We start from the raw sequence: 26,401 nt of genomic DNA, 5'->3' as shown, positions 1-26,401 counted from the left end.
CCGTCCAACCAGCAGCTGTCAGCCCCTTCCGGATAGGGCATCACCTCCTATCAACCCCAGATCTACCCGGGACCATGCTCCCTTTCTGCCATAAAGGAAGAGCAGGGATGTTAGAACACCCTGATCCCTGTTCGTGTCTCCTTTTTGGGTCCCGACACGCAGGTTGAGAACCCTATTGATCAATCATCTATTGATCTATCAGTCTATCTTATTCCTAAGGCAGCTGGCACCCCAGATCCTATCCCTGGGATACCCACTGTTTCCCCCTGCTCTCTGCCTGGCTGAGCCCATGCCAGGGTATGGGCTTCCCCGGCGGTGTTTGTTTCTGAATGGAGTATTGCTAAGGGTAGGCAGGATGTACAATCTGTATCCTTCCTCTCGGTCAGTACTTCCCGGTGATACAGAGAGGGGAGTGACAGGTTTGTTCTGCCAGGCACGATAGGCTGGGCGGGAGTTTTCCCTTCTCCATCCCTCCCTGGCCCTGCCCCGCTGTCACCGATCCCCACTTTAGCCCCCTCTTTCAGACCCCCCAATGCGCTGACCGGGTTTTGATTGAAGGAGATGGAGACCTTAGTCCTGTATTAGGAACAAAAATCATCATTGCATTATAAACGGATGAGCCGGGGGCACTTACTGCCTAGGAGGGGTGTGCCGATGGCGGCCTGTCTGCAGGGCTCGCTTTCCTGGGCCCCGCCATGCAATGCCTGATTAACCTGTTTATTTTATGGCCGTTATCAGAGGCCTGCTGGATTTATACTTGCTGTGCTGTTTCAAGCTCCATAGGCGTCTGTATCCTCCCTGGATGATTAATGGTGCCGGAGAACAAAGCTGCCTGTAAATCTAAAGGGAGGTGAAATGTGGGCCTGCTGCTAGCTCTCCTCCCTCCCACTCGCTGGCCTGCCTTATCTCAACCCCGCGCTTAATGGGAAGGGAGCTACACACAGACACACACCCCCCGTTGTGGGCCCCTTCCTGCTCATCCAGATCTGGGTCTTTCTCAGAGCGGCCCAGAGTTGCTGAGGTGTCGTCGGTGGTGTTACACTGAGGCCACCCTTTGGCTTGCGTTCTTCTCCCTGATGCCCTTGCCCCCTGCCTGCGGAAGGCAAGGGTGGCTGGTCCATATGGCCCGTCCTTTCCAGCCCTGCGGCATCTGTGTGTTTTGTTCCAATCGAGTCGCCCTGACCCCTCCCGTCCAGTCATATTATCCCAGGAACACGCCTTCTGCAGAAGGTCAGAGGTGGCCCACTGGGCGCGAAAGAGGTCGAATGTGGAGGTCTGGATGCCTACAAGGCGCAGAGAATGAACAGATGTTCCTGCTCATTAAAAATTCCCATCAATGGGTTCCATCTCTTTCAATTAATTATGGCCGATGTGTCTTCTGAAGAGATTATGAAGTCTTGAGGAGCCATCAGCTGCTTGCGGAGTGTGTGCTGTGGTGGTGTTTAGTAAATACACTTGACTGATGAAGGCAGTTCCCCCGATGGTGCGGAACAGCCTGGCCCAGTGCTGTTTAAATCTTATCCGCTGTGTGTTCCAAGATGTCACTATCTGGGGATATGAAGATGGATGGGCCACCGTAAGAAGGGCAGACTATGCAAAACAATGCTCCCTCTGTCTCCCTGGGAGATAAATTCCAGACAGGAGGAACGGCTGGCTCCTGTATCAAGCTGCCTTCTCCTGCAGGATGATGTGCGTCTGGAGTGGGGGCAGGAGAAGCTTAGAGGGCGTCTTGGCACCTCCCGCATACAGGCAAGGTCCATGGTCAGCTGGATGCATGGACTGCCACCATGTTTCACAGCGCCAGGCCCATGGGAACAGGTGGGGTGCTGGTACCCACGTAGCCCTCAGCTCTGTTCCTGTTGACTTCCAAAGGAGCTGAGAGCAGCCTGCAGGGGCCCTCTTCACCTTGCAGGATTTGTGGCATTGGCTGGAATTGTCCCCACTCGCACCCTCCACTCCCCCCACAACCAGTCCGTAGCCCTCCCTCTCACAGACCGTTCCTCCACGGGGTTTCTTTCTTTTCCCCTCCATGACTGTTGCCATCCCTGTTTTTTCTCATCACGATTAAAGAAATGAGTGGCCCATGTCCACCTCCAAGACAGGTTTGCTGGAGCGCTGAAAGCCCTGGGCTACTGTCCGTCCGGCTGCCGGTCCCGGCACCGGCTCCCTGCAGTGCACGAAGGATGTGCTGTTGGAGCCCCATGTAAGCCCTGCTGGGGAAGAGCCAGGTTTGGGGAGGGGGAAATCTGCTGCACAACAAAGGGCTGACTGAGCAGAACTCCCCAAAACAGCAGGGTTGTTTAAGTGGAGCTGGACGAGGGGGAGGAACACAGCGATGGCCAAAGGGCCACCAAAGTAGATAGTCCAGTAGCCAATGTCAGGTGCTGCTGTGATCACATCATAGGGTCCCAGAGAGGGCAGGGCAGCCCCACCTGACGGTGTAAAAAAAAAAATCAAATCCAGTTGAGAATCCCGTTACCCAATAATACATGTGGGTTACAGTCATTGTATTGTCCTTGGGTAGCCCATTGGGCTATAAACTGAGAGGTGTGTATTAGAAAATTGTCCACAGCTGCAGTAAGGCATTGCAAACAGAATGGTCTCCCTGCACAGCCCATAGCCCCTCCACCTGCAGGATAAGGAATTGGTGAGAAATCCTTAGAGCAACTGGCAGGAAAGAGGTAGGTGGGGACTCCCAAGTCTTGTCCTGCAGGGGAAGGGGTTCACTGTCTCTTAGAGTCATAGATTGCAAGGCCAGGAGGGACCCTTGTGATCATTTCGTCTGACCTCCTGTACAGCACAGGCAGGAGACCTGCCCCTAAATCATTCCTAGAGCGGAGCTTTTAGAAGAAACATCCCATCTTGGTTTTAAAATTGCCAGGGATGGGGAATCCACCACGGCCCTTGGGGAACTGGTTAATTACCCTCACTGTTAAAATGTACACCTTGTTCTCAAAAGCAGACTGTCTAGTCCTGGACAGGAAAGGGTTAACAGGATGACTTACTTAAAGGGTTCGAGAGTGCTTTGAAGAGGCTGAGCAGCGGGCTGAGTTTGTCTTGTGATCCATGGCCCCTTCAGCGTTTCCCCCCATGACTCTCCGGCAAGAAGAGGGTTAAGGCTTTCATGGCGGTGTTAACTGTTTCCTTTCCCGAGCAGGGCAGTGGTCTGAGCCCCAGCGAAAGGGCTGGTGGGGACGGTGGGTGACCTGTGTTTCTTTATGAAGCGGCTCCGGAAATGCTCAGAAGACCCAACCCCGGGAGGGGCAGGGGAGGTGCTTGAACTCTGATTTTGACTTCTTTTGACATCTCTGAACTGCTTTTCCACCTCAGCACACATCCAGGGTACTGCTGCATGCCACCCACCCCTGCAGAGCCATTAGAAGGGTTTTATCCCTTTCAAGGGGCCGAGGAGAGCTGGAGAGTGCTGCTTGGCTCCCTGCCAGGGGCAATGCACGTTAAACGGGCCTGAGCAACATGTGGGCTCGGCAAAAATAACATTGCTGACATTTAATATTGCATGTTCTCGGCTGGGAGCCGCGTGGGGTCAGCACTCGGTGGCCAGGAGCCAGTGCTGGAGCGTGGCAGCCCCTCGGGAGGGGAAACAGGTCATGGAATGGGATTTCCTTCCAAATCCAAACAAGGAGTAACCCATCAAACAAGGCCTGTCAGCCAGAAAAGCCCATGAGGTGGTTAATATTTGATCACCCGACGGTGCGTTATATGGGTTGAAGGTTATACGTGTGAAGTCCCCCCGCCCCCTCCCTGGGATTCCCGCATTGTCCACCCGGCCGGCAGGAAGCTTGTTAAGAGGACAGGTTCCGTCCTTTGGCATGGGGGCCCAGTGCGGTGCAGTAGTTAGAGCAATGGATTGACACTCAGGAGACCTGTGCTGAATTCCCAACTCTGCTGCTTGGGTGGGTTCCTCTTTGTGCCTCTCTTTCTCCTTCCATGCTTTGGCAGTTTGGAGCATGGGCTCTTCACAGCAGGGTTTTATAGCTACGAGGAGCCCCAATCGGGCCCATGGCTTCAGTGTGCTAGGTGCTGTACAAACACAGAACAGAAAGATGCTCCCTGCCCCCAGGGGGTAAGGATGTTTTGTGCAGTGTCCAGCGCAGCAGAGCCGCTTCTTATTTGGATGATTTCAGTGAAAGCAGCTTTTCCCCTTCCTTTCGGTTTAAACATTCCCCCACCGGGTTTGCAACCCCCCCAGGGAAGCCCACCAATCTAGGTGCTGTCTGGCAGCTTCCAAATGCACTGGCTGTATTCTCTCTCCCTTCGCCTCTCTTCCCTCTCCCCAGGTCCTTTCCTTAGCTCTTCTGAGAGCCTGCCTGGGCTGCAGCCGCTAGAGGGTGGCCCGACCGAGGCCCTGGGAGCAGGTCTGACAGTGCCGTTCCGAGGCCACAGGGCTGACCTTTGTCTTAGCTGCAGAGAGAGCAAGAGTGCCCCTGCCCAAGGGGTACTGCAGCACTGGAGGCAGTCTTATCCCCCCTGGGGGGCAGGGTTAGCCCCACAGCTCTTATACGGAAGTGGGTTCAATGCCCACCTGCCCTTACAGAGCTCCCTTTTCCTGCCAGGGGTTTCTCCCCCACTATGCCCTCTTGGGCCCCCCAAGGATTGCGTAGAACATGCAGCTTGTGGGTACTCCTTGGGCCATACAGACCGGCCTGCCCTATCCCGGCAGGAACGCTAGTTTCCTAATGCCCTCTGTCTCTGTGTGTGTGTCAGAATAGCTGGGATGGCAAGCGAGCAGCTGCCATCCCAGCTGATGCCAGCCTTACTCCAGGAATGATCAGCTGGCGGGCGTGCAAAGGAGGGCCCCGTCCGGATCGCTCCCTCCTCCTCTGGAGCTCAGACATATTGTCTTTTCAGCATGTCCGTGGGTCTGTGCTACAGTCTGCGTTCTCAGCCCAGCTGGGGTGGTAGTTACCGCCAGCTGTTTCCAAACCCTCCTAGTTTTATTTGTCTTACTTTACTTCAAACTTTGGAAACGTTTGAAAGCGAGTCTGTGTGTGTAAGTGCGTACACATGTGCAGTCCTGAACTCCTTCCTCCGGTTGCCCTCTGACAACATTCCCATTGGGTCAGCTCCTGAAGCACTTCCATCTTCTTTTCCACACGCCGATTTTCCAAGCTGAGGGGCACTCGCAGAGTCACTTGTAAGTCAGGGGGATCTGCGTGTGCTCAGCCCTCCTGAAGATCGGGGCATGGGTGGGTTTACTGATCTCAAGCACTTCTCCCTGGATCTAGGCGCATCCCCGGCTAGTTGAAACGGACGGCTGTGCGAACAAAAATCACTGGGCTGGACTAGCAAACAGCCAGAGTGAGCCAGCCTTGGCACAGTCCCCTCCACCCTCATGCTGCCACTCCCAAAGGACAGGGGATAAAGGCAGTCAGTGGGAGTCTTGCCTAGCCGTTCCCTGGACTACAGCCCAGGGAGCCTCCAGCGAGTCTGACTGCAGCAAGGCAAGAGCGGACAGACCCCTCCCGGAGGCCCGTTGCTGGGGATCTGAATGGAACTGTGGGCTGGTCCTCAGCAGGGAGACCCTGAGACACCCAGATGGGCAGGGAGCACTGAGCTAGCTCCTGGCCAGATGCATCTGCTTCCTTTGTGTCTGTCCTGCCCTGCAGGACAGTTTTTCCCTGACACTCAGGGTGGGGGGGTCATTTGTTTTCTTGTAGCAAGAAGCGGGATCAAGAGGCAGCAGCAGCAGCAGCAGCCGGGAGCGCCTGATTGCCGAGCCTCCACTCCCACAGGAGAAAGCCGGGGGCCCCGCTGTCCCTTCTCATCTCCTTGGGACGCCTTACTCCTTCGGGATCCCCCCCACCTCCGTCGTCCAGGATTCCCGCTTCCCACCTTTAAAGTGAGTCACGTGCCCGGGGGCAGGATCCACTGCATCAGCTTCCCACAGTGTCAGGTTCACTCGTGTGCTGCCGGCTCTGACACATCCCATATGAGAATCCCCCAGCGGGGTGGCCTTTTATTGCTCCTCAGAGCCCTTTTCCAAGCTTAGTTCCTTTGTGGCTGTTTTCTCTGGGGTTCCCCAAAGAATTCTGCATCCCTGGAGAGCAGGCCTTCCTGTAGGCGGGTGTTTGGTTCGTTTAGCTCCTGAAATAGCACAGATAGAAGTAACCGAGGAACACAGCAAGATCTGCGACCACAGGCTGGCTCCACCAGGCACCTGGCTTCTGCTGGTCCCTGGAGTGGCTTACCTAGGACAGGCTCCATTGTAATACTGGTCCTTTCCCCTCCCACCGAGTTCCACGACGTGTTCTGTGGCTTAGAAGCTCATCACAGATGTTGCCTTGAGCCATGCGGTTTTTGTGCGACACTCCCATCCGTCCCAGCTGGGGTTCTTCCAACACAAATCCAAACCACAACTCTGAATACATCTTTTTCCATGTACATTTCAAAACCTCAAACCAACCAACCCAGGAGCAGGCGACAAATTCAAACCAAAGGTGGGCCTGAGCTGCAGAGCTGAAGGCCAGGACCAGCCCCAAGTGTCTCCAAGGACTGGGGGAGTTGGGAGGCAGCTCTGGGGTTTGGGGCAGGACAACGTGTAATTAAAACAAACTGCTCTGGAAACCAGCATTCCAAACACCAATGCTGGGTGTGTCACAAGTGCTCCTTCCCAACCCAGATCTCCCGCAGCACAGACCTAAGACTCTTGCTTCCTTGAAGGAATGTATGGCAAATGTGCTGGGTTACATTTGATTGGGGAGATCTAAACCCTGGGGGGATGGTGGCTGGATGATACTCCGCTCCCTGGAATGGCCTCTGCCAGCTAAAGGTGCTGCGCTGACAGCTCTCACCAGTGGGGGCAGCATTCCACTCAGACTGCCCAACCATCCCCAGACAGATGCTAGGGCCAGGCAGCTGCCTTCCTCCCTCTGCCTGTGGCCGACTCTCACTGAGCAGCGGGTGACTGGGTGGTTGTATTCTGCTGCGTTAAATCCGGGCAGCATGGCTTGGGGATGGCCAGGCCCCTGGAGGTAAAGTGCCCTGACAGGGGGACGCAGGTGCTGGAAGGAAGCAAGCCTGGTAGGGTACAGCTGGCACAGAGCAGATTATGGTTCTGCCTTTGCAGTGAATTTCTATGCTCAGCCACCAGCATTTCAGTAGGAGTTGCCCCTTCTCTGCATTGGGAGCCCAGTCCCCTCCCCAGATCCAAGCTAATGAGGATATCCAGAGGCTTGTGAATCTCCTGGACTGGGAAGGTCACTGACTCTCCCTCCATCCCTCCCCGCCAGCAGCCTGCAGCGGCCTGTACACCATGTGGTGCCTCCCAGCGCAGTCACTGAAGATTATCTGCGGAGCTTCCGGCCCTACCACACCGCTGAGGAACTCCGCATGTCCTCCTTGCCCCCCATCAGCCTGGATCCGGCCACCGCTGCCGCTTACTACCACCCCGGCTACCTGGCCCACCACCCCTTCCCTCACCCAGCCTTCAGGTAAGTGTGTCAGAGGCCGGGGAGAGAGGGACTGCGAGGCGCTGGGCAGCGATTGTTTTTCTCCACGCATCCAGCCAACAGCGGCTGCTCACCAAACCTTGCGGGGGCCATGGATTGAGGCAGAGCAGTGCAATCAATTACCCTAGCGTCGGCTTTGGAAGCCGCACAGAAATAAGTACACTTTATCCACAATTGATGGTTCCCCGGGTGCTTCAGTACAATGGTAATAAGGCATTGCAGGGAGGTCATTTACCACAGCAGCGGGGATTCCTGCGGCTGGGCTGATAACTAGCTCCTTGAGTGTGACCCCTTCACGGCAGGCTTGTATCTGCTCTGCTGCTGGGAGCAGTGCCGAAACCCCTTTAATTATCCCCCTGCCAGAGAGAGAGGAAGGATCAGCACAGAGCCCAGGTCCCCCTCGCGGGCAAAGGATGCTGGAAAATCTCTTTCTAAGCTGGCTGTGCTAAGCTTCTCCCCGGAGCCAGAGCACCCGTCCTGTGCCTGTACTGTACAGTTCCTTTGGCTCTCCACAGCAGCCTTGTGGAAGGTCGGGAGAGGGGCAGTGATGGGAGCCAGACTGAACCCAACCTGGGAGAGGCCTGCAAGGAACTGCCGGACGCTGTGTAGTGGTAGAGTCAGGCTAGGACTCCCATCCCTGGGGGATTGACAAGAGCCCGCCATACATGTGAAGTCACCTCTCCCACAGCAGGTGCTTTCCCTTCATAGCCACATGCTCCTGGCCTCTGCTGCCAGCTGGAGAGGGGAGCTGTGTAGCTTTTCAACCTGACCTGTTCTCTCTCTCCAGGATGGATGACTCCTACTGCCTTTCGGCCCTGCGGTCCCCCTTCTACCCGATCCCAACCCCTGGTTCGCTTCCACCTCTTCATCCTTCAGCCATGCACCTCCATCTGTCGGGAGTGAGGTACCCCACTGAGCTGCCCCACTCATCACTCTCTGCCCTTCAGTCCGAGCGGATGTCCAGTCTGACCGCGGAGAGGTAAAGGGCTCCATGTCCCGTGTCAGGTCGTGCGCAGCCCCTGGGGGCGGGAGGATTGGGAGGCCTGTGGAGATGTTAACTTGGCTGTTCTGTTGGTGATTCCAGGCTGCAGATGGATGAGGAGCTGAGGCAGCGCGAGAGGGAACGTGAGAGGGAGAGGGAGAAGGAGCGGGAGCGGGAAGCCGATCGGGAGCGGGAGAAGGAGCGGGAGAGAGAGCGGGAGAAGGAGCTCGAGCGGGAGCGCGAGAAGGAGAGGGAGCGGGAGAGAGAGCTGGAGAGACAACGAGAAAGGGCCCGGGAGAAGGAGATGAACCTGGCCAAAGCCATGGAAAGCCCATTTCTGCCGGTGGCAGAGCTGCACGGGTTGAGGAGCCACCCGGCGGAGGAACGTGTTAAACCAGCCGAGCAGCTGATGCCAAACAGACCAGGTAATTCCTCCCACGCACCGCAGACCCCTGGCCTGGAGCACTCCGGGCTGGTTGGTCTCCCAGGCACAGCTGAGCCAGGCCCCACGGGTAACTTCCATGGTGCCTGACCTTCGCCTGGGCCTAATGTGAGACTCGCGGCCCTGGGATTTTGCATTGAGTTCACCTGGAAACTCACAGCAAGATTCAGTTGGGAGTCACAAACCAGCCCGTGCTCCAGGATCTTGCCCCAACCCAAATAACTGCCGCTGGGTTCCTCTTGGTTCCTTCTGATTGCTGAGCCATTTCTGAACAGATGGGCTGCTCTTGACTACAGGATGGGGTAGGCTTGCCCCTGGCAGCTTCCCGACACTAGTGACGTACCAAAGCTTTGTCCTTCTCTAGCCCCCTCCATCCCTGAAATGACACAGATGTGAATTTAGCCTCCTCACCCCCAGGTGAGGCAGGAAGGGGTATACCCCCTTCCACAGATGGTGAAACCAAGAGGGTTTGGGGATTTGCCTGAGATCCCACGGGAAGCCTGTGGCGAGGTCAAGGCTAAAGCCTAGATCTCGCAGCTGCCAGTCCTGGCTGTCACTGCATGTTAGTTGGACTCATTCGTATCTGTGTTGGGGTGCTGGGTTTCCAGCGGGGACAAGTTCTGGGGACCATTCCCATAGCTCTGCCTCATGTAATAAACACTGCACCTGGTTACCCACCGGGCCCATCTATCATCTGCAAACTGATTGGCTGGGCTGAGAGTAAATGACAGTTCTTGCTGACTGCAGTGCGTCCTCTTCCTCCTGCAGAGAAACCCAAGGAGGCGACCATCCCGACTCCTAAGCCTATCCAGCACCCCTTGCACCAGCCGCCCGCCTCCCACCATCCTGTGCCCAGCCTCATTTCCAGCCACAGCGTCTTCCCCCTCCCCGGGAGCAGCGCGGCCACGGCTCTTCTCATCCAGCGCACCAACGAGGAGGAGAAGTGGCTGGCACGCCAGCGTCGGCTGCGGCAGGAGAAGGAGGACCGCCAGTCCCAGGTATCGGAGTTCCGGCAGCAAGTGCTGGAGCAGCACCTGGAGATCGGGCGGCCACCGAACCAGCCGGAAGCTGAGCAACGGCCAGAGAACCCCAGGTAAGGGCTGACTCCAGCGGTGGGATGGACAGGGACTCTCTGGAGTTCTGGAACCGGAGGAGCAGAGCAGCCAGGCCTGGCTTGTGTGATTCAGGAGGCAACCGCTGACTTGGCTGGAAGCGCTCGGCTTTGCTTGTGTCCACCTAAGAGGGCTATGTGCTGTGTCTGAGCAGCTGGGCTGCTGGCAGAGCCCCTTTCTTGTTGGGACGGGCTGGCTCAGGGGGGTGGGCAATGGGTTAAAGAGTCTTTCCCCTTTAGGTCACTGGTTCCAATCTGGCCTGTGCTGGCAGTGACAGCAATTTAATATCTCCTGACAGCTGCTCAGTGACCTGCATGAGATAAGTCTGGTGACCTCAGGCCAGTTGCTAGTGACTAGGTGTAGCTAATTGCTACCCTTGCTGGCAGTATCAAATAACACAGACTGCAGGGGAAGCGAGCCACGGCACCCCCTAGGGGCAGCTCCTCCAAGATCAGGATTCAGGCACCCTGGCAGGGCAGGAGGAAGAAGCATGCGCTGCTGCTGCCCTGCCTCAGACCTGTTCTGGGGCTAAACCGAGTCCTGGGGCTGCAGGGCTGTCAGTGTGGCACCATTCACTGGCATTTACATTTAGTCCCAGTAAATACAGGGGGAAAATCTCATTGCTGTTTAATGAGAGGAAGAGTCCAGATTCTTTCCAGGTCTGAGTGCTCCATCAGCACTTCCATCTGTCAGGTGCCAGCTGAGCCCTGGGTACAGCGGGGAGTTCAATATGATAGCCTGCCTTCCTGAACAGCCAGGAATCCTGGCCAGCAGCCTGCAAGCTGCGTGCCAACCTAGCCCTACAGAGCAGCACCCCTCTCTTACCTTGCAGCGCCATGTCTGCCCTTGCCATTGGGAGCAGATGAGCAAATCAGAAGGGGTCAGTGGAGCAAGAGCAGCAAGAAAACACTCGGCCTCCTGATGTGGCTGCCCCTCTCTCTAAGCCTCAACATCTCCCTGCCACCTTGGGGCTGATTGATGCTGGCTTTCTTGCTCTGTGGCTGAGCACTTAAGCACTGCTGGCTCATCCAGTCATCTCTGCCACTGGATTCCATTGTCATTTTTGGGTATCAAGGGGATTAGCTAAACTAATCAGGTATAATAGGGAGCGGATTGCAGGGCTGCACAATGACAAAGTCTCCTTTCACTCTCCACTTCCACATTCTCATCCCTCCCCAAATCCAAGCAAGTAGCTCAAGGTCACCTCCACTACATGGACCAGAACGTGTGTGCGTGGGGGCTGGGGACTGCTTCTCCCTCCTCCCCTCCCCAAGTGCAGGCTGGCTGGGGAGACTTGCATTGGAAGCGGCCACAAGGAAGTGTGTGGGTGCTAATCTGCCTTGCTCAGCAGAGGTGCTGCGTCTCCCTCGAAGAGGACTCACTCATGCTTGACAATTGAGATGTCAGTCGAGCCGGTTAACGTCCATCATGACTGAATAAGAAGCCCTGCTACCTTGCCATGTCGAATTGAATGCACATTGCTTCCCTGCCTTCTTAAAGGTCTATTAAACAAGCAGGCTGCTGTGACAGGCCAATTTCTCCAGAGCTCTGTAGCTAGCACCGGATTGATCTATACTAGACAGGCCTATAGAGCTCAGGTATGCTGGCAGGGGGGAAGCACTCTAGGTAGGAAGTGGAAGAGACTGTCTCCTGCTTGCTGTGGGTGTCTGTACCTCAGCTTTCCACAGCTTCATGGCAGCTGCGATATAAATTGTAGCACTGATCTGAACTTGATGCTTCAGTGCACGGAGGTCCGGAGCTCTGAAGTGGAAAACTGTTAAATGCACAGCTTCAGCGCATGAAATATTTATTCTGCTAACAGTTTTATTCCTTTATTGGTTACTTAAGAAGGGTTTCACGGTGTCGTTCCCTTTGCACTTCTAGAGCACTGAGTGCAATGCCCCTACCTCCTCACCTTTGTTCAGCAGAACATGGGCAGAGGCTGTATCTGGTGGTTTGTAGTTGGCTAAGAAGTAGATTTACCACCTTGGGTCCTGTGTTGTGACCCACGCAGGTAAATTGCTGTTTCTGTGTGGATTCCCACTGAACAGAGCTCCTTGCAAGTACAGCAGTGCACCCACAATGATCAAGAGGCATGATCAGAGTAAGATATATATATATATATAGGGGAATTGACAACTAGGATGGGTCAAATAGCTAAACAAATAATTGGTGAATAAAAGTGCTGAGTTCAGATGGTTAAGATCCATGGGCTCGATCAGCAGGTATTTGGGAAAATGTTTGTGAATCCGAGAGTTTCACGAGTTTTAGCCAGATGTTTAAGAACCAGAAAGCCTGTCCAATCTGGGCAAGAAAATACCATATCATATGACTTAAATGACCAATAACGAACGGGGAATTGTTTGCAAACAGCCTTGAGTCACAACTTTGTTTTTTAGGCCAATTGCTTATCAAATGCTTCTAAATAACAAAGCCATTGAGGGAGAATCCAGATCGATTTGCAAATGATTCATTAACCCAAAAAGGGGGCTAAATTCAGACTAAAGCTTAGGCATCAGAGTAACTTGATTACTGACAAACTGGTCACATGTTAAATACTCCCCAAATTATGTTGGCATTAACAGTTCTTCCCAGGTTCACTTATGCATTACCATGCAGTCTTTAATTCTGTAATCACATCCTGCAACAGCTGATAATGGAATAGGTCTATGTATTACGTGAATGCCTTCCACAGTTGTGTATTATCCACTGCAGTTAACTAAATGACCACTAGATGTCATGCCAGTCGCATTCAGAGGCAGTCTGAAGGCCCTTTATCTGGTTATCAAGCCTTGAAGATGTAGTCTAGCAGGGAATAGTTCTTCTGTCCCAGAGTTAAATGCCTTCATAATCTGAATACGTCTTTTCCTGCTGCCATCTCTTGGCTATATCCCTGGGAGGCCCAAGACGTGTCTTAGGGCTTGGCTACACTTGCAAGTTAGAGCGCATTAAATCAGCCCCGGGCACCCTAACTCCAGAGGTGTCCACACTGGCAAGGCACTTGGAGCGCTGGATTCCGTGGCTGGAGTGCCCCTGGTAATCCACCTCCTTGAGAAGCATGAAACACCAGTGTGTCAGTGTGGACAGCATGTTGCATTACTGTGCTGTGATTGGCCTCCGGAAATGTCCCATAATCCCTTGAAGTCAAGTGGCCACTCTGGTCATTGTTTTGAACTTGGTTGCAGGCATGAGGATATCCCCTTTCAAAGCTCCCTTTCGGACAGCAGGCATGCTTATCTGCCCGGACAGAAAGCAAACCATTACTATGGAATGCTGCTGCAGAGACAGGTGTTTGCGTGTGTGTGTGTGAGAGAGAGAGAGAGAGAGGGGCAGGGGGCTGATGAGGTTTCCCCCTTCCCCCGTCTGAACTCACAAGACAGCATGCTGACACACTCTCTGCTCCCCAAAACATAGTCTCTCCCCCCACATACACACAACACACTCCCTGTCACATTCCACCCCCCCATTTCAAAAGCACTCTGCAGCCACTTGCACACTGGGATAGCTACCACAATGCACTGCTCTCTGTGGCGTTGCAAGAGCTGCTAAAGTGGCCACTCCACTGCACTTGCAGCTGACAGTGTGAAGACACTGCAGCGCTTTCCCTGCTGCTGTCTCGGAGGGCTGGTTTAACTCCTGGTGCTCTACATCTGCAAGTGTAGTCACAGCCTTAGTTCTTAAAGGTCACTTGGTGTGGTTTTCTCACCTGGAGAAATCACACCACTCTAAAGAGCTCTTAAGGCTGCATTTATCAAAAGTTGAGGGTGCAAATGTGCCCATTGTTCCCACTGGGCGGTGTGCCAACTGGGTGACCATGCCTACAGATGCATCAAATGGGCAATGCAATCACCCCGTGTGGCTGTACTGGTGTGGCAGTTGCTTGTGTAGATTAGGTGAGGAACTGCACACGCATTGATGATCTGGCCCTTAAAACCAAAACAAAAGCTGAATGTTTCTGGTAAAGTTCAGAAGGAAATGAGCGTGAAGCTCTCCTGTTGCTGGTGTTGCATAGGAGCCCCCACTGCTGGTGTCAGGGGGCCCTGAAATGTACTTGCTCACATAGACCGTTTACTGAATGTGAGCCTCTCTCCCCTGGCGCAATGTGAAAGGATGCCGATGAGCAGCATGGGTGCAGCTTCCTTTTGCGAGGTCTGCTTCGGGTGACCTTGGCAGGGCACGACTGCTATGCACTCCTTTTAGCAGGCATCTATTCAAGTGTCCCCCAGTGGCACAAAAATTGTTGCTTCTATGATCCTGCTGATGCCTCCCTCTTACTTATTGTGGGTCTCTTCTTTCTGCAGATCTGGACCAAACCGCCATGAGCCAAGTGGTCGAGACCAACCACAGCACTTTGGAGGGCCCCCTCCGCTCATCTCTCCCAAACCTCAACATCATCCAGTGCCCACCTCACTCTGGAACCCAGTGTCCTTGCTGGAGAACAACATGGAGCCGCGCAGAATCCAGGAGAATCACTCTCTCCATGCCCACCCTGCCCAGTATGAGCCCAGCCGACAAGCCATCCCTTTGGTGAAGGTGGAACGAGTATGCTGCCCCGAGAAGCTGGATGAAGGGGCCAGGAAGAGAGAGGCACTGGACAAATACCAGCCTGCCAGGGAGCCTGGGGCGTCAGAACATGGTGGGTTCTCCCATGGGCCCTTCCTGGCAGAACTGGAAAAGTCCACACAGAGCATCCTTAACCAACAGAGGGCCTCGCTCTCCCAGACGGGGCAGTTTGCTGAGGTCAGCCTGCCCAGCAAGCCTAGCTCACCTTACTGGCACCCGCTGCCCAGGGCCCACGACCCCATGTACGTTTACGACGAGTTCCTGCAGCAACACCGTAAACTAGTCAGCAAACTGGACCTGGAGGAGCGGAGGCGGAGAGAAGCCAGGGAGAAAGGTGAGTGCGTGAATTGAGGAGTCCCTTCAGTAGCGCTGGACATGACATCTTACTGAGGGCCTGTCTACACAGGATGCTACTGCGCTGCAAGTGAGGGCGTGACTCTACAGCACACTAGCTCGCCGTGCCGAAACACCCTGCGCTACAGTGCACAAGCAGGCCGGGAGAGAGCTTTGACTTGCTGCACTTTACAAACGGTAGTAGCCAAAGTGCACTCCTGGATGGGAGAGTCAAACCCTGGCTTGTCGAGCAGTAACGTCCTATGCAGAGAAGCTCTGAGAACAGAAACAAACTGAAGCAGTGCTAAAGGGCTATAGCAGGGGTTGGCAACCTATGGCACGTGTGCCGATTTTTAATGGCACGCTGCTGCCTGCCGGGTCTCAGCTGCCGGCCCTGCTCAGCCCGCTGTCGAGCCCAGGCCGGCAGCGGGCTGAGCAGGGCCGGCAGCCAGGACTCTGGCAGGCAGCAGCGTGCCATTAAAAATCCTGCCCACCCCGGCCCACTCTTCTCCGCCCCCCACAGGGGCAGGGTGAAGAAGCTTGGCCCTGCCGGCTGCTGCTGCAGGGCAAGCAAGCTCCCCCCTCCCCCACCTCTTCCCCCAGGGTGCTGAGTTCCTGCCCCTCCTCCTCTCCCTCCCTGCCACTGATGAGCTGATGGCCCTTGCACAGGAGGAGGAGAAGCGGAGCCGCAGCCCGCTCACTGCTCCAGGGAGGAGGTGGAGAAGAGGTAGGGAACGGGGGTGGAATCAGGGTATATGCCCTCCAACCCCCTGCGCTGAGCCGCTCTGGGCAGGGGGCTGGGAGTACCCCCACGACCCCAGCCCTCTGCCCTGACCCCTGCACCCCCCTCACATACTCCCAGCCCTCTCCCCTGACCCCTGCACACCCCAGTCCCCTGCCCTGACCCCTGCATCCCCCCACAACCCCAGCCCTGACTCCAGCCCCCCCATGCCCTGACTCCTGCACCCCCCTGACATGTCCCCAGCCCTCTGCCCTGACTCCTGCACCCCCACACATACCCAGCCCCCCCATGCCCTGACTTTTGCACCCCCCACATTCCCACCCCCACCCTGAGCACCAAACGGGAGCTCCTGCACCCCCTCCCCCCCATTCCCACCTGCACCCTCGCACCAAATGGGAGCTGCCCAGGTAAGCACTCCATACCCAAACCTCCTGCCCCAACTCTGAGCCCCCTCCCTCATTCTAGCTCCTGGCCAGACCCTACACCCCAACCCCCAGCCTGCTCTTTCACCCCCAGCCCTGTGCTCAGTGCACGCCCACCCTCAGCTCAGTGCAGAGAGAGAGGAAGAGAATGGGTTAGAACCAGGGAGAAGGTAGGTATCCACTCTATGTGGGCAGGGCCAGGATCTCAGACTGGCAGTGGGCTGAGCGGGGCCGGCAGCCGGGACCCTGGCTGGCAGGAGCCGGCGGACAGAACCCCAGACCGGCAGCGGGCTGAGTGGCAGCGGCCTGAGCCACTGCCAGTCTGGGGTCCCAGCCGCCAGTCCCGCTCAGCCTGCTGCTGGTCTGGGGTTCTGGCTGCCAGCCCCTTGCCAGCCGGGGTCCCGGTCACAGATCCCGCTCAGCCTGCTGCTGGCCTAGGTGAACGGAACCCCAGGCTAGCAGTGGGCTGAGCAGGCCGGTGGTGTGAGATCAGCATTTTAATTTAATTTTAAATGAAGCTTCTTTAACATTTTGAAAACCTTGTTTACTTTACATACGACAATAATTTAGTTATATAATATATAGACCTATCGAGGGAGACCTTCTAAAAAATGTTAAAATGTATTACTGGCACACAAAACCTTAAATTAAAGTAAATAAATGAAGACTCGGCACTCCACTTCTGAAAGGTTGCCGACCCCTGGGCTATAGCTTTGAGCAGGGGGAACTGGATGGATCAGAAGATTGGAAACGAACTGCAGAGCCCTTAACCTCTAGGGCAGAGGCTCAAACCCAGCTGAGGCCAGCAGGGGATGAAAGTTGTGACCATCTGACAGCCTGGGTGAAATTATTCAGGATGGGGATGTCTTAGTCCAATTCCTGTTGAACAAGTCTCTGTCTCTCTCACTCACCCACCACTGTGGCTGGCTCTCACTGGCACTCCTGTCTGTGTCCATGTAAAAGACAAAGATTAAATGGGCCGTGTTCCTCTGAGACAGGGGCCAAATGCATTGGCCGGGCAGCACTGCCATTGGCCCTGCTCTGGAGATGAAGAGAGGACAGGAGTTTTCAGCGCTGTGAATCCTGCTCCGAACACAGTAAAGCAGCAGCAACATTGTCACTTCCGTGCGGGGGGGAAAGCGTGAGTGCATGTATTGTCCAAGACAATTAAATAAGGACAGTAACACCTTTGATTTTGAACAAGCGCTGGTAGTGGGGTCATGTGTCTCCCGGGGAGTTAACTGACACCTCTGCCGAGCAGACGGACCACACTGCTGTCCCCATTGCCTATGCAAATCACGCTGAAAGCCAAATCAGAGCAGCTCTGTAAATCCTCCGCTGCAGACATGCCCAATTAATAAATGATGAACTGAGGCTAATAAGATGGCTTTAAATATTAATAGGACTGTACAAGCAGGGATAGGAACAACAGAGGTAGGAGATGGCTTTGCGGTGGGGAAAGAGGGATTTGGGGCATGGGAGCTACACAGTCATTCTCAACTGAGGCTTGGGGCTACAACTGTTTCCGGGCTGCTGATCTCTCTGCTGCTGACACATGCTGTGTCTCAGATGGTGGCTCTTGTCTCGCCGGCATGCTGCAGTTCTCTTCTATTCCCTTTTGGCACCACACGTTCTGTTATTTCTGCTTTGCACTTGGCCCACCTCCTGCCTCTGCCCATTAACTCTTTGGAGCCAGTGGAAGCAGTTGACGGCACAACAGGCTGCTATGCTGCCGTGCACGTGAGCCTTGTCGGCTGCACCGTTGGGTACTGTGCCAAGGTGGCACGCTGGTCACTCCTGCAGTGCACAGATGCTTCTGCCATAAAAGTGAGACACACCACTCCACCCCCTCCCTGCAGAAGTCTCCCTTGTAGTTCATGGCTTCCATGTACCCAGGGGGACATCCTTATTTGAGGCTGTTCAACAGGGCTTGAACTCTTCACTGGCCTGGCTGGGCATATCCGAGAAGCTGCTTTCTTGTGACAGGCAGGGAGCAGTTACAGATCTGCAAGGTTGCAGATGTTTAATCTGAACAACTGTAGATGCTGCAGACCCAGTGTGTTGCAAATTCTACACGTGACTCCGAATGCTTGAGGGAGGGGCATGGGCTATCAGCCACACGAGTGGGGAGCTGGCACTTGCAGAGCTTTGAATCTCATCTCACACTGGGGAAGGCCATTGGCTTCAGGGGAGCTCCTCCTCATATGCAGGGATTCTGATCTCATCTGCAGATCAAAATCAGCTCCCAGTGTATTGCTCAAGTGTGGGGTGTCAGTTTAGTTTGAGTTCCTCTCTCGGCAGGGAATAATCGTGAAAGATCAGCTAATATGATCACACACACACAAGCCTGTCTAAGTACACAAACATACATGCCTATGCTGAATGTTCAGTTACCATGACTGTACATCCAAATGACCAGTGCAAAATCATCATAGTTGCACATGCACTTGGCTGTAATAAATTGTCTCTAATCATGAATCCCCCTCCAATAGGATTATTTGTAACGTCAAACTACTGAGCAGCCTCAGACAGCTGCATTTATATGAAAAACTAACCCATCAACAGCCTGTCAGGGAAATTATTTCTTCTTCTCCCACTCCTAAACCAAAAGGACCAAGCCGCAGGATCGACAAGCCCTGAACCAATGGCGGTCTGAGAACTCCCAATTCTCTGCTCATCAAGACTAGAAATGGGAGCTTTATCCCATTGGGAAGGAGACTTCCCAGCTTTCCATTGGGACCCACAGCACATTCTGCTAGCCTGTGACAAGTCCCAAGATTTCAGCCATTTATGTGCTATTATTCCGGAGAGAAAAGCCATTTTTGTGATGAACTTGTAGAGGTTTATTAGTGATAATTCCCCCCCTTTTGCCTCCAAATCTTGGCCACTTGCCCTCCTGGTACTAAAAGCAGCTGCACTTCCCAGGTGGAGGCTTATGAATAAAGGACCAGCGATAGCTTTAAAGCCTCTTTCAAACATTTTGAAAACAGGCTTTCTGTGAGACGTTTATCATGTAGAGAATATATTCCCCACGCATCATAGATGCATCCCAAACTCCTGCCAGCCACCCCTGCACCCCGTGTGGTTCAGGTAGTGACATGTAGGCACATGCACACACTCACTAGACTGTTCTTTTCCCTGTGTAATGGGCCTGGGGAAACGGACTGAAATGCACTTGCAGGCATATTGCACGGCATGGCCTTCAGCCCCCTGAGGGTACAGCCAGCCGCTTCAGTAAATTACGCAGCAGGCTGAAAACAGTTCCTGCAGGGAGCCCTTTGTCCAGGCACAAGCCCTTAGATCTGGGCAATTCTTCCAGGCCTCCTTGCTGAGCCCTCCCAGCATGTCACTTGGCTGGGATTCATCGCAAGCCACCCAAGTCTGAGTTGATGGAGCTCTGGCGGGTTCTCTCAAGTGCGGGGGAGGGAGCTGTCTGTCCCGCCTCTTGGCCTCACCATTCCACTTTGCCTCTCTCACGCACAGGCTACTACTATGACCTGGATGACTCCTACGATGAGAGTGATGAGGAGGAAGTGAGAGCCCATCTCCGGTGTGTTGCTGAGCAGCCCCCGCTGAAGCTGGATACTTCCTCAGAGGTATGCCAGCTGTTTGATCCTGCTGAGGTTACTCTTGAGGCTTTGTGGTCAGTCCTAAGGCTGAGGTGCCCTGAGCCAGCTCAGATTCTATGTGGTCACTGAGCATTATGAGGCAGAGCAGCCTAGGATACAGCCACGGTATGTTTCTTGCCAGGAGTACCATTGAGGACACTGTGGCTTTGCTCCGTATAGATTCTCAAACCTTTTCCACTGCAGAGGTAAATAAGTAGCAGCAGCAGGAGGCAAGCCGCAACCAAGGGTCACAGTGAAAGGATGGAAGGGGTGTTTTCAGACAAGGAAGGAGGCTGGGCAAGGTGGAAAGATACAGTGAGGGTGTTTCGGAGAGTTGATGCAGAGGAGAGACTGAGCTTTTCTCAGCTCAGAAAAGGGGCTGTAGGCTCATCATCCTCTGACTGCCTCACTGTACCCGAGGCTTAGCCATGGCTTGCTTAGCCCATTGCCAGCCTTTGGAAGAGAGCCTCTATTAATATGTAGCCCACTGCACTAATCATCTTCCCAGCATTTCACCAACATTAACTAACCTGTGTGAGACAGGGGAATGAGGATTTATTACCCCATCGGGCAGATGGAGAAACTGAGGTAGGGAGGTAAAGTGACTTGCTCGGGGCCACAGAGAGAGAGAGAGTGCCCAAGCCATAACCTTCCCTTACCCGTAGTCTGTTTGTGTCTTCAGATTGCAAGTCATTCGAGGTGGGGTTGTCTCTTTTCTGTGTCTGTATAGCACCTAACACAATGGGGCCTCAATCCCGACTGGGGGGCCTCGGGTGCTACCATACTATAAATATTTAAAAACAACAACAGGAAAAGAGGTGCTCGGAAGTCTGCTTTCCAGTCCCACGTCTGGACCGCTAGCCTGCAGCTCTCTGATCTGAACAAGCACAACGGTGCACTTTCCATGCTCCCTGTTGACAGGCTAATTCAAGCTAAATTGTCTTCAGCATTTAGGTTGGCCACCAATTCTGTTCCCTTTCTGGATGGCTTATACATCTGTGGTTTGGGAGGAAGTGAACAGCTCATTCTCTGTTTAAAAGACACTGGGTTTCCCATGCCACTGATTTTAGTATTATGGATTCCTTTCCAGACTGCGTAAGCATCCCCAGAGAAGCAGTGTGGTGCACATGGAATTATACCCCCATAAACCTATCTAGACAGAGAGAAATATATGACAGGGAAACATGACAGCAGGGTTTTTCATTGTTCAGCTGAAGAAAAGTCCCACTGAGCTTTGAAACTACTTATTTTTGTGGCTTTTCCCAAACTCCAGAAATTGGAGTTCCTGCAGCTTTTTGGCCTGACCACCCAGCAGCAGAAGGAGGAGCTGCTGACTCAGAAGAGGAGGAAGAGGCGGAGGATGCTGAGGGAGAGGAGTCCATCTCCTCCCATGGTCCAGAACAAACGTCGGACGCCCTCACCGCGGCTGCCGCTCTCTACGCGCTACAGCCCTGATGAAATGAACAACAGCCCCAACTTCGAGGAGAAGAAGAGGTTCCTGACCATCTTCAACCTGACTCACATCAGCGCAGAGAAAAGGAAAGGTACGGCTTGATCCCTGCAGGCCAGTGGGTGAGGGGGGATGTGGAGTGTTGGATTCTGCAAATGAGGCTCTAGTTACATATATGGCCCCATCACTATGGTATGAGGAAAGGAGAGGGAGCTCACAAAGCTGGTGGCCATGGGCTTTAGAGCAGCACTAGGAGAAATGTCTCGATTCCATGAACTTCTGTGTCACAACATGGTGATGGCCTTTTGCCCTGTGATGACATGTTGCCTCATGGTGCTATGACTTCCTCCCTAAGAGATGAGCAAGTAAAGTACCACCTCCGGTCCCCAACCCCACTCCCTACACATAGCACCCCCTAAGGTTTGAATTTCAGAAGTGCTGAGCACCCCCAGTTCCATTAGTCAGGGGGTGCTGCAGGTTCTCAGCACCCCTGCAAGGCGGGTCCTGAACTTCCGGGACAAGTGTCACTAGTCTGAGTTGAAGATGCCCACTTAACTCTTGATTTCAAGGTTTTCACTCTGCTGCAGGCTGGTTGGATCTGCTTTGCTTCTCCGGTAGATCCAGCCTCCCCTGTTCCTGATCTGTACTTTGGTTGTGGTGAGCAAAATGAGGGCATTTTCCACTGCCCAGGACGAAACCCTTTGGTGCTGGGGAGTGCCCCAGCTCGTGTGATAAAAATGGGCATCCAAAGGAATGTTTATCCAGTCGTGAGCCTGAACACATGAATGCCATCTCTCCCAGGACATGGCATGCAATCCGTCAGCAGCCTGGTGGGAATCTGCACAGTGCTGCAAGACAGTAGCACGGTTCCACTGGCCAGGCAGCCACCCCCTACCCGGAGCCAACACAAAGGGCCGTTCGTGTCCTGTTGTTCAACAGGTTTCGATAGATCAGTTAAGCTGATGCAGGAAGCATCCCTTACCCCATGCTCAGCACCACCACCACCCGGATTATGGATAGTGCCGTATGCTGCTGGGTGGGCACAAGCAGTTAAGCAAAATGCCCATTGCAGGCTCTGATTTGTAGCAACTGCAAATTCAGTTGATGTTCCTTTGCTGCCTTTGTGCCCAGTGCTGGCCAGGTGCCATGTTCGTGTCTGTGTGCTATAACTCCAATGAGACTAATTTCCCATGTATGCACTTGCAAAGCCGAAAGTTGCCCTGTGCTGTCTGCTTGTGGCATCTTCCTACTTATCTCTGGTCCAGTGGGCAAAGGCTGCACTAAATCTCAGCTTCCCATCCTGCAGATAAAGAGAAACTGGTGGAAATGCTCCATGCTATGAAGCAGAAAAGTGTGACAGCAACAGTGGTGGTGAAAAGCTCCCCGCGGGACAGTCCCAGTCTCGCCTCAGCTGGTAAGTAGCAGGGCAGAGAAGCTGATGGAGGGAGACGAGGGGGATGGGGCGGATGGACAGACCGCCATGGTGTTCCTGAGAATTGGATCATAGGGACTAAAAAGTGTACCTAGTGGGCCTGATAATCCTCATACTTTGACTGGTTTTATTTCGATGTCAGTGAAATTACCCCAGGATGAGCAAGAGGAGAGCTGGGTCCAACCAGTAATGACTTCATAACTGAACTGGATATAATGGGCGACATTCACTTGTCGTTCTGCCCATTCCTCACTCCTCCAAAGACAGACAGGTGGCTTTCACAGTAACTGGCTAATGCAGAGTATGTTGAAGTGATGGAGGTGGGAGGGTCAGGCCTTCTGCAGGCTTGGTGTTGAAACACTTCCTGAGTCAGATTTTCAAAGGGCCTCTACAGCATGTGCAGATGTCTGCATGTGCAGAGCCCACTGGGGTGCCCTGGGGAAAAGTTGTGCACAGTCATGTGCCAGACAGTCCAAGGTGCAATGCACTGATCTGCAACGCCTGCTGTGCAGGGCGGGTGTTAAAGGTCCTTTAGCATTACAGGCCCACCTAACTCTTGGCACAGGATTTCTCTTCCAGCCCCAGCCAGCTGGAGGTAGATCTATCCCGTGCTGTGTGAATGTACCTTCTTCTAGAAAACAGCAAATCAACCAAAGGGCAGTGTGAGAGCCCTCCCCAGAGCCATATGTGTCCAGCCATTCAGTAATGCCTCAGGGCAGGCAGGGACATTCAAATCAAGCATCCCAAGCACCACTAGAAGCTAGTAACTCTGTAATGTTTTATTCCCCAAAGAGCCCCTGGTGCAGCAATTTCCTGTGGATTCAGATAACCCTGTTGGTATCACCACCTCCTTGCCAGACACGCAAAAGACAGCAGAGCCCAGCAAATTAGAACAGCTGAGACCACATGAGCTCCAGAGGGCCAAAGAACCAGCTCCTGTCTCTGCTGAGAAGCCCAGGCTGAACGATGGGCACACCGGGAAGAAGAGCCTGAGCATATTCAATTATGTCAGGGGCCCTTTGCCTAAGGATATCCCGGTGCCACTCTCTCACAGCATGAATGGGAAGAATAAGCCATGGGAGCCCTTCATAGCTGAAGAATTTGCACATCAGTTTCACGAGTCTGTGCTGCAGTCCACACAGAAAGCATTGCAGAAGCACAAAGGTAATGGGACAGACTCAGAGGGGAAATGGAGGGGGGAGACAGCAACAGTATATATGTACAAATAAGAGCACTGCACCAAATTCTCAATGAGGCTTCCATCTAAACTCTGAAGCAAGTGTCCGCACTTTTGCACATGTAAGATTCTGCATGCAAACTTTTTTCCTCACCTGAGTTTTAGCACATGCAGATCCTGAATAGAGGCCAAATTTTATTTGCTTGTACAATGTCAGGTACATCAAACCTCCAGTTTGTGTACACAAATGACATCTGCATGTATACATGGGAGTTTGTGTGCACAAAAACCTAGACGTGAAATAAAAATGCGTGCAAAACTTGTGCATGTAAAATTGTGGGAGTTAGTTTAGAAAATCTGGCTATTGGTACAAATATAATGCTTGCCCAGCCAGCGATACTTTTGTTTCTTACGTGTTCTAGAAAAAGTGTTTTAGAAATGACCATTATGGGAAGGCAGAAAAGCACATCTGATTGCCAGCCATGTGGGTACTCAATGTAAGCACGAAGCACCATCTGTTTCTGGAAGGTACCAGGAAATTACAAATATATCTGTGCTTTCCCATCACTGAAACAATTACAGTAGGAAGTAAAAATATGGGAACTTCATGAGAGGCACTGAAAATATGGCTCACTCACTGAAAAGCTCATTAATTTCAATGGGCAGAAGTAAAGTTACTACAGTGTGTAGGGAGCAACTGTTAATAGAAAATTTTTTTGAAAAGTATTAAAAAAGCAGAGAGGAGCAGCATACAAAAAAGTAGACTGTATGGGGCCATAAATGTATGCAATGACTGGCTCAGAGAGCCATTAAAATCTACTGAAGACATCTCCAATGCTGAGGAAGAAAAGTTTAATCTTATAGACAAATTAATATCCCATAGGCAGCATATTAATGCAGCCTGATCAAAAATGTTTTTAAATAAGAAGCCTATTTTAAGAGCACACATTCAGTGATTAGGTCACTTGACTGACAGGCAAGAGACTAGCGCTCTAGTCCCAACTCTGCCACTGACCTACTGTATGACGTACAGCAAGTCACATAATTTCTCTGCACCTCTGTTGTTCCTCCTTCCCTGTCTCTATGTTGCCAGTTAGGATCTCACCCTAAAGAGCTTAGGGGCCACTAGGCGCTACTATAATACACATAATAGTTGAAGCATTTTAGAAAAGCAGTAACACATTTCCAGGCGTGTGTGCCATCGGGAGAGAGTGAGGATTAGAGCAGGACTGTGAATAGAGTTTTCTTGTACTCACTGCACCTTCTGTTACACAGGGTGCCAAAGGGAAGTTGCAGCCTTGCATTTGGCATTCTCTTCACATTGATGCAAGTGCATGGAGTTCGTTCACTCGTGCTTTTTAGATTTATCAACCATCTTGATTCCCCATGGGCCATCTGGGCAGTCAGGGTCAGACTGTTCCTCGCAAGCAGGGAGACAGAGAATTCTAATCAGACACTAGTGGCCAGGTGATCCAAACCCCAGCTCCCACACTCCTCTTGTCTCTGCCAAATGAGGAGTCAAGCTTCTTAGCCTTTGTGGCTACCTGGTACAGTAACCAGACACTGCTACAAGCCTGATTGCCAGTGGAGCTTCAACATCTGACCCGCACTTGTGCGTGCCCACCTGTGTGCATAGGTGTTAGTGCAGAGCAGGAACATGCACACAGATGGAGGCAAGGGTTGGAAAATCAGTCCTAATATACTTCATTGCAGGACATGCTTTGACACCCAGAAATTAGGCTGATTGCAGGTGGTAGCTGTGGAATTAGCTCATGTAGACTATCCGCACTGGCCCGGGCCTAGAGATGTCCTCCAGGACTGTGCCTTGTTTAGTTTGAAATGTCTTCTGAGAACATTAGAAGTCGTCTCTTCCCTTTAGTTCTATCTGATTGTTTTCTGTTCCTGTCTTGCTTCCAGGAAGTGCAGCAGCACTTACTGCAGAGCAGAACCACAAAATTGACACCTCTATCCATTACAACATTCCTGAGCTTCAGACCTCAAGCAGGGTCCAGCTGCCTCAACAGAATGGGCAGCAAGACACCCCACTGGCACGAAAGGGGCTCATCCCACCCGAACAGGACAAGGACTCTGACTCAGAGGGGGAGGAGGAGGAGGAAGAAGAGGAGGAAGAGGAGTACCCCAGACCTAAATGGCAGGGGATCGAGGCAATCTTCGAAGCTTACCAGGAACATATAGAAGGTAAGGGAAAAGGATTACAAAGGGGGACAGCAAGGCGATTTCAAGCCCTCCTATCACCTTGAGGTCTCAGTCCTATAAATGACAGTATGGTATTTCTGCTACCATCTCAGGGGATGCTCACATCACTACATTTTCTGTAATGTTAGAGAAGGTGGAATTTTGGTGAAACTTCCACCTTCAACTTCAGCTGGAGTGGAGAAGGAATAACAGGACTACTGCTGTCCCTGTTGCTGCAGTTGCTTGCTTGACTGTCCTCAGTCAATATTGAAGGGTTATCTCTCTAATAATGATAAGAACTGCTCTGTGCCTATTAGTTTCTCAGAACACTTGGCTCGAGCCTTGGCTGTGCCATCAACCCATTGGGACCTTGGGCATGTTACTCTGTGCTTTAGTTTCCCGATCCGTACCATGGGGATTAAAAACAGATCAGTCTCACTGGTGAGGCAAATTTATTCACATCTGTCGAGCAC

General features: G+C 53.0%; 1 protein-coding gene across 8 annotated transcripts in view; it reads left to right on the top strand.

The window, feature by feature from the left end:
* The window catches only part of GSE1 (Gse1 coiled-coil protein), a 219,167-nt gene that overhangs the window by 188,458 nt on the left and 4,308 nt on the right, over positions 1 to 26,401 (top strand). For 7 of the 8 annotated variants that reach the window (XM_077830686.1, XM_077830689.1, XM_077830688.1 and 4 more), the window contains exons 4-14: positions 5,679 to 5,860; positions 7,251 to 7,451; positions 8,257 to 8,448; positions 8,554 to 8,876; positions 9,662 to 9,986; positions 14,307 to 14,902; positions 19,549 to 19,661; positions 20,947 to 21,217; positions 22,430 to 22,537; positions 23,348 to 23,719; positions 25,650 to 25,931. In XM_077830686.1, coding sequence (XP_077686812.1) covers positions 5,679 to 5,860; positions 7,251 to 7,451; positions 8,257 to 8,448; positions 8,554 to 8,876; positions 9,662 to 9,986; positions 14,307 to 14,902; positions 19,549 to 19,661; positions 20,947 to 21,217; positions 22,430 to 22,537; positions 23,348 to 23,719; positions 25,650 to 25,931 — 2,965 coding nt within the window. The remainder of the gene's footprint in view (positions 1 to 5,678; positions 5,861 to 7,250; positions 7,452 to 8,256; positions 8,449 to 8,553; positions 8,877 to 9,661; positions 9,987 to 14,306; positions 14,903 to 19,548; positions 19,662 to 20,946; positions 21,218 to 22,429; positions 22,538 to 23,347; positions 23,720 to 25,649; positions 25,932 to 26,401) is intronic. The other variant, XM_077830684.1, reaches the window with a different exon arrangement.

The sequence above is a fragment of the Eretmochelys imbricata genome, chromosome 12, assembly GCF_965152235.1.
Source record: "Eretmochelys imbricata isolate rEreImb1 chromosome 12, rEreImb1.hap1, whole genome shotgun sequence".
In the NCBI taxonomy this organism is placed as follows: domain Eukaryota; kingdom Metazoa; phylum Chordata; order Testudines; family Cheloniidae; genus Eretmochelys; species Eretmochelys imbricata.
This window is presented reverse-complemented; position numbering and strand designations above follow the sequence as displayed.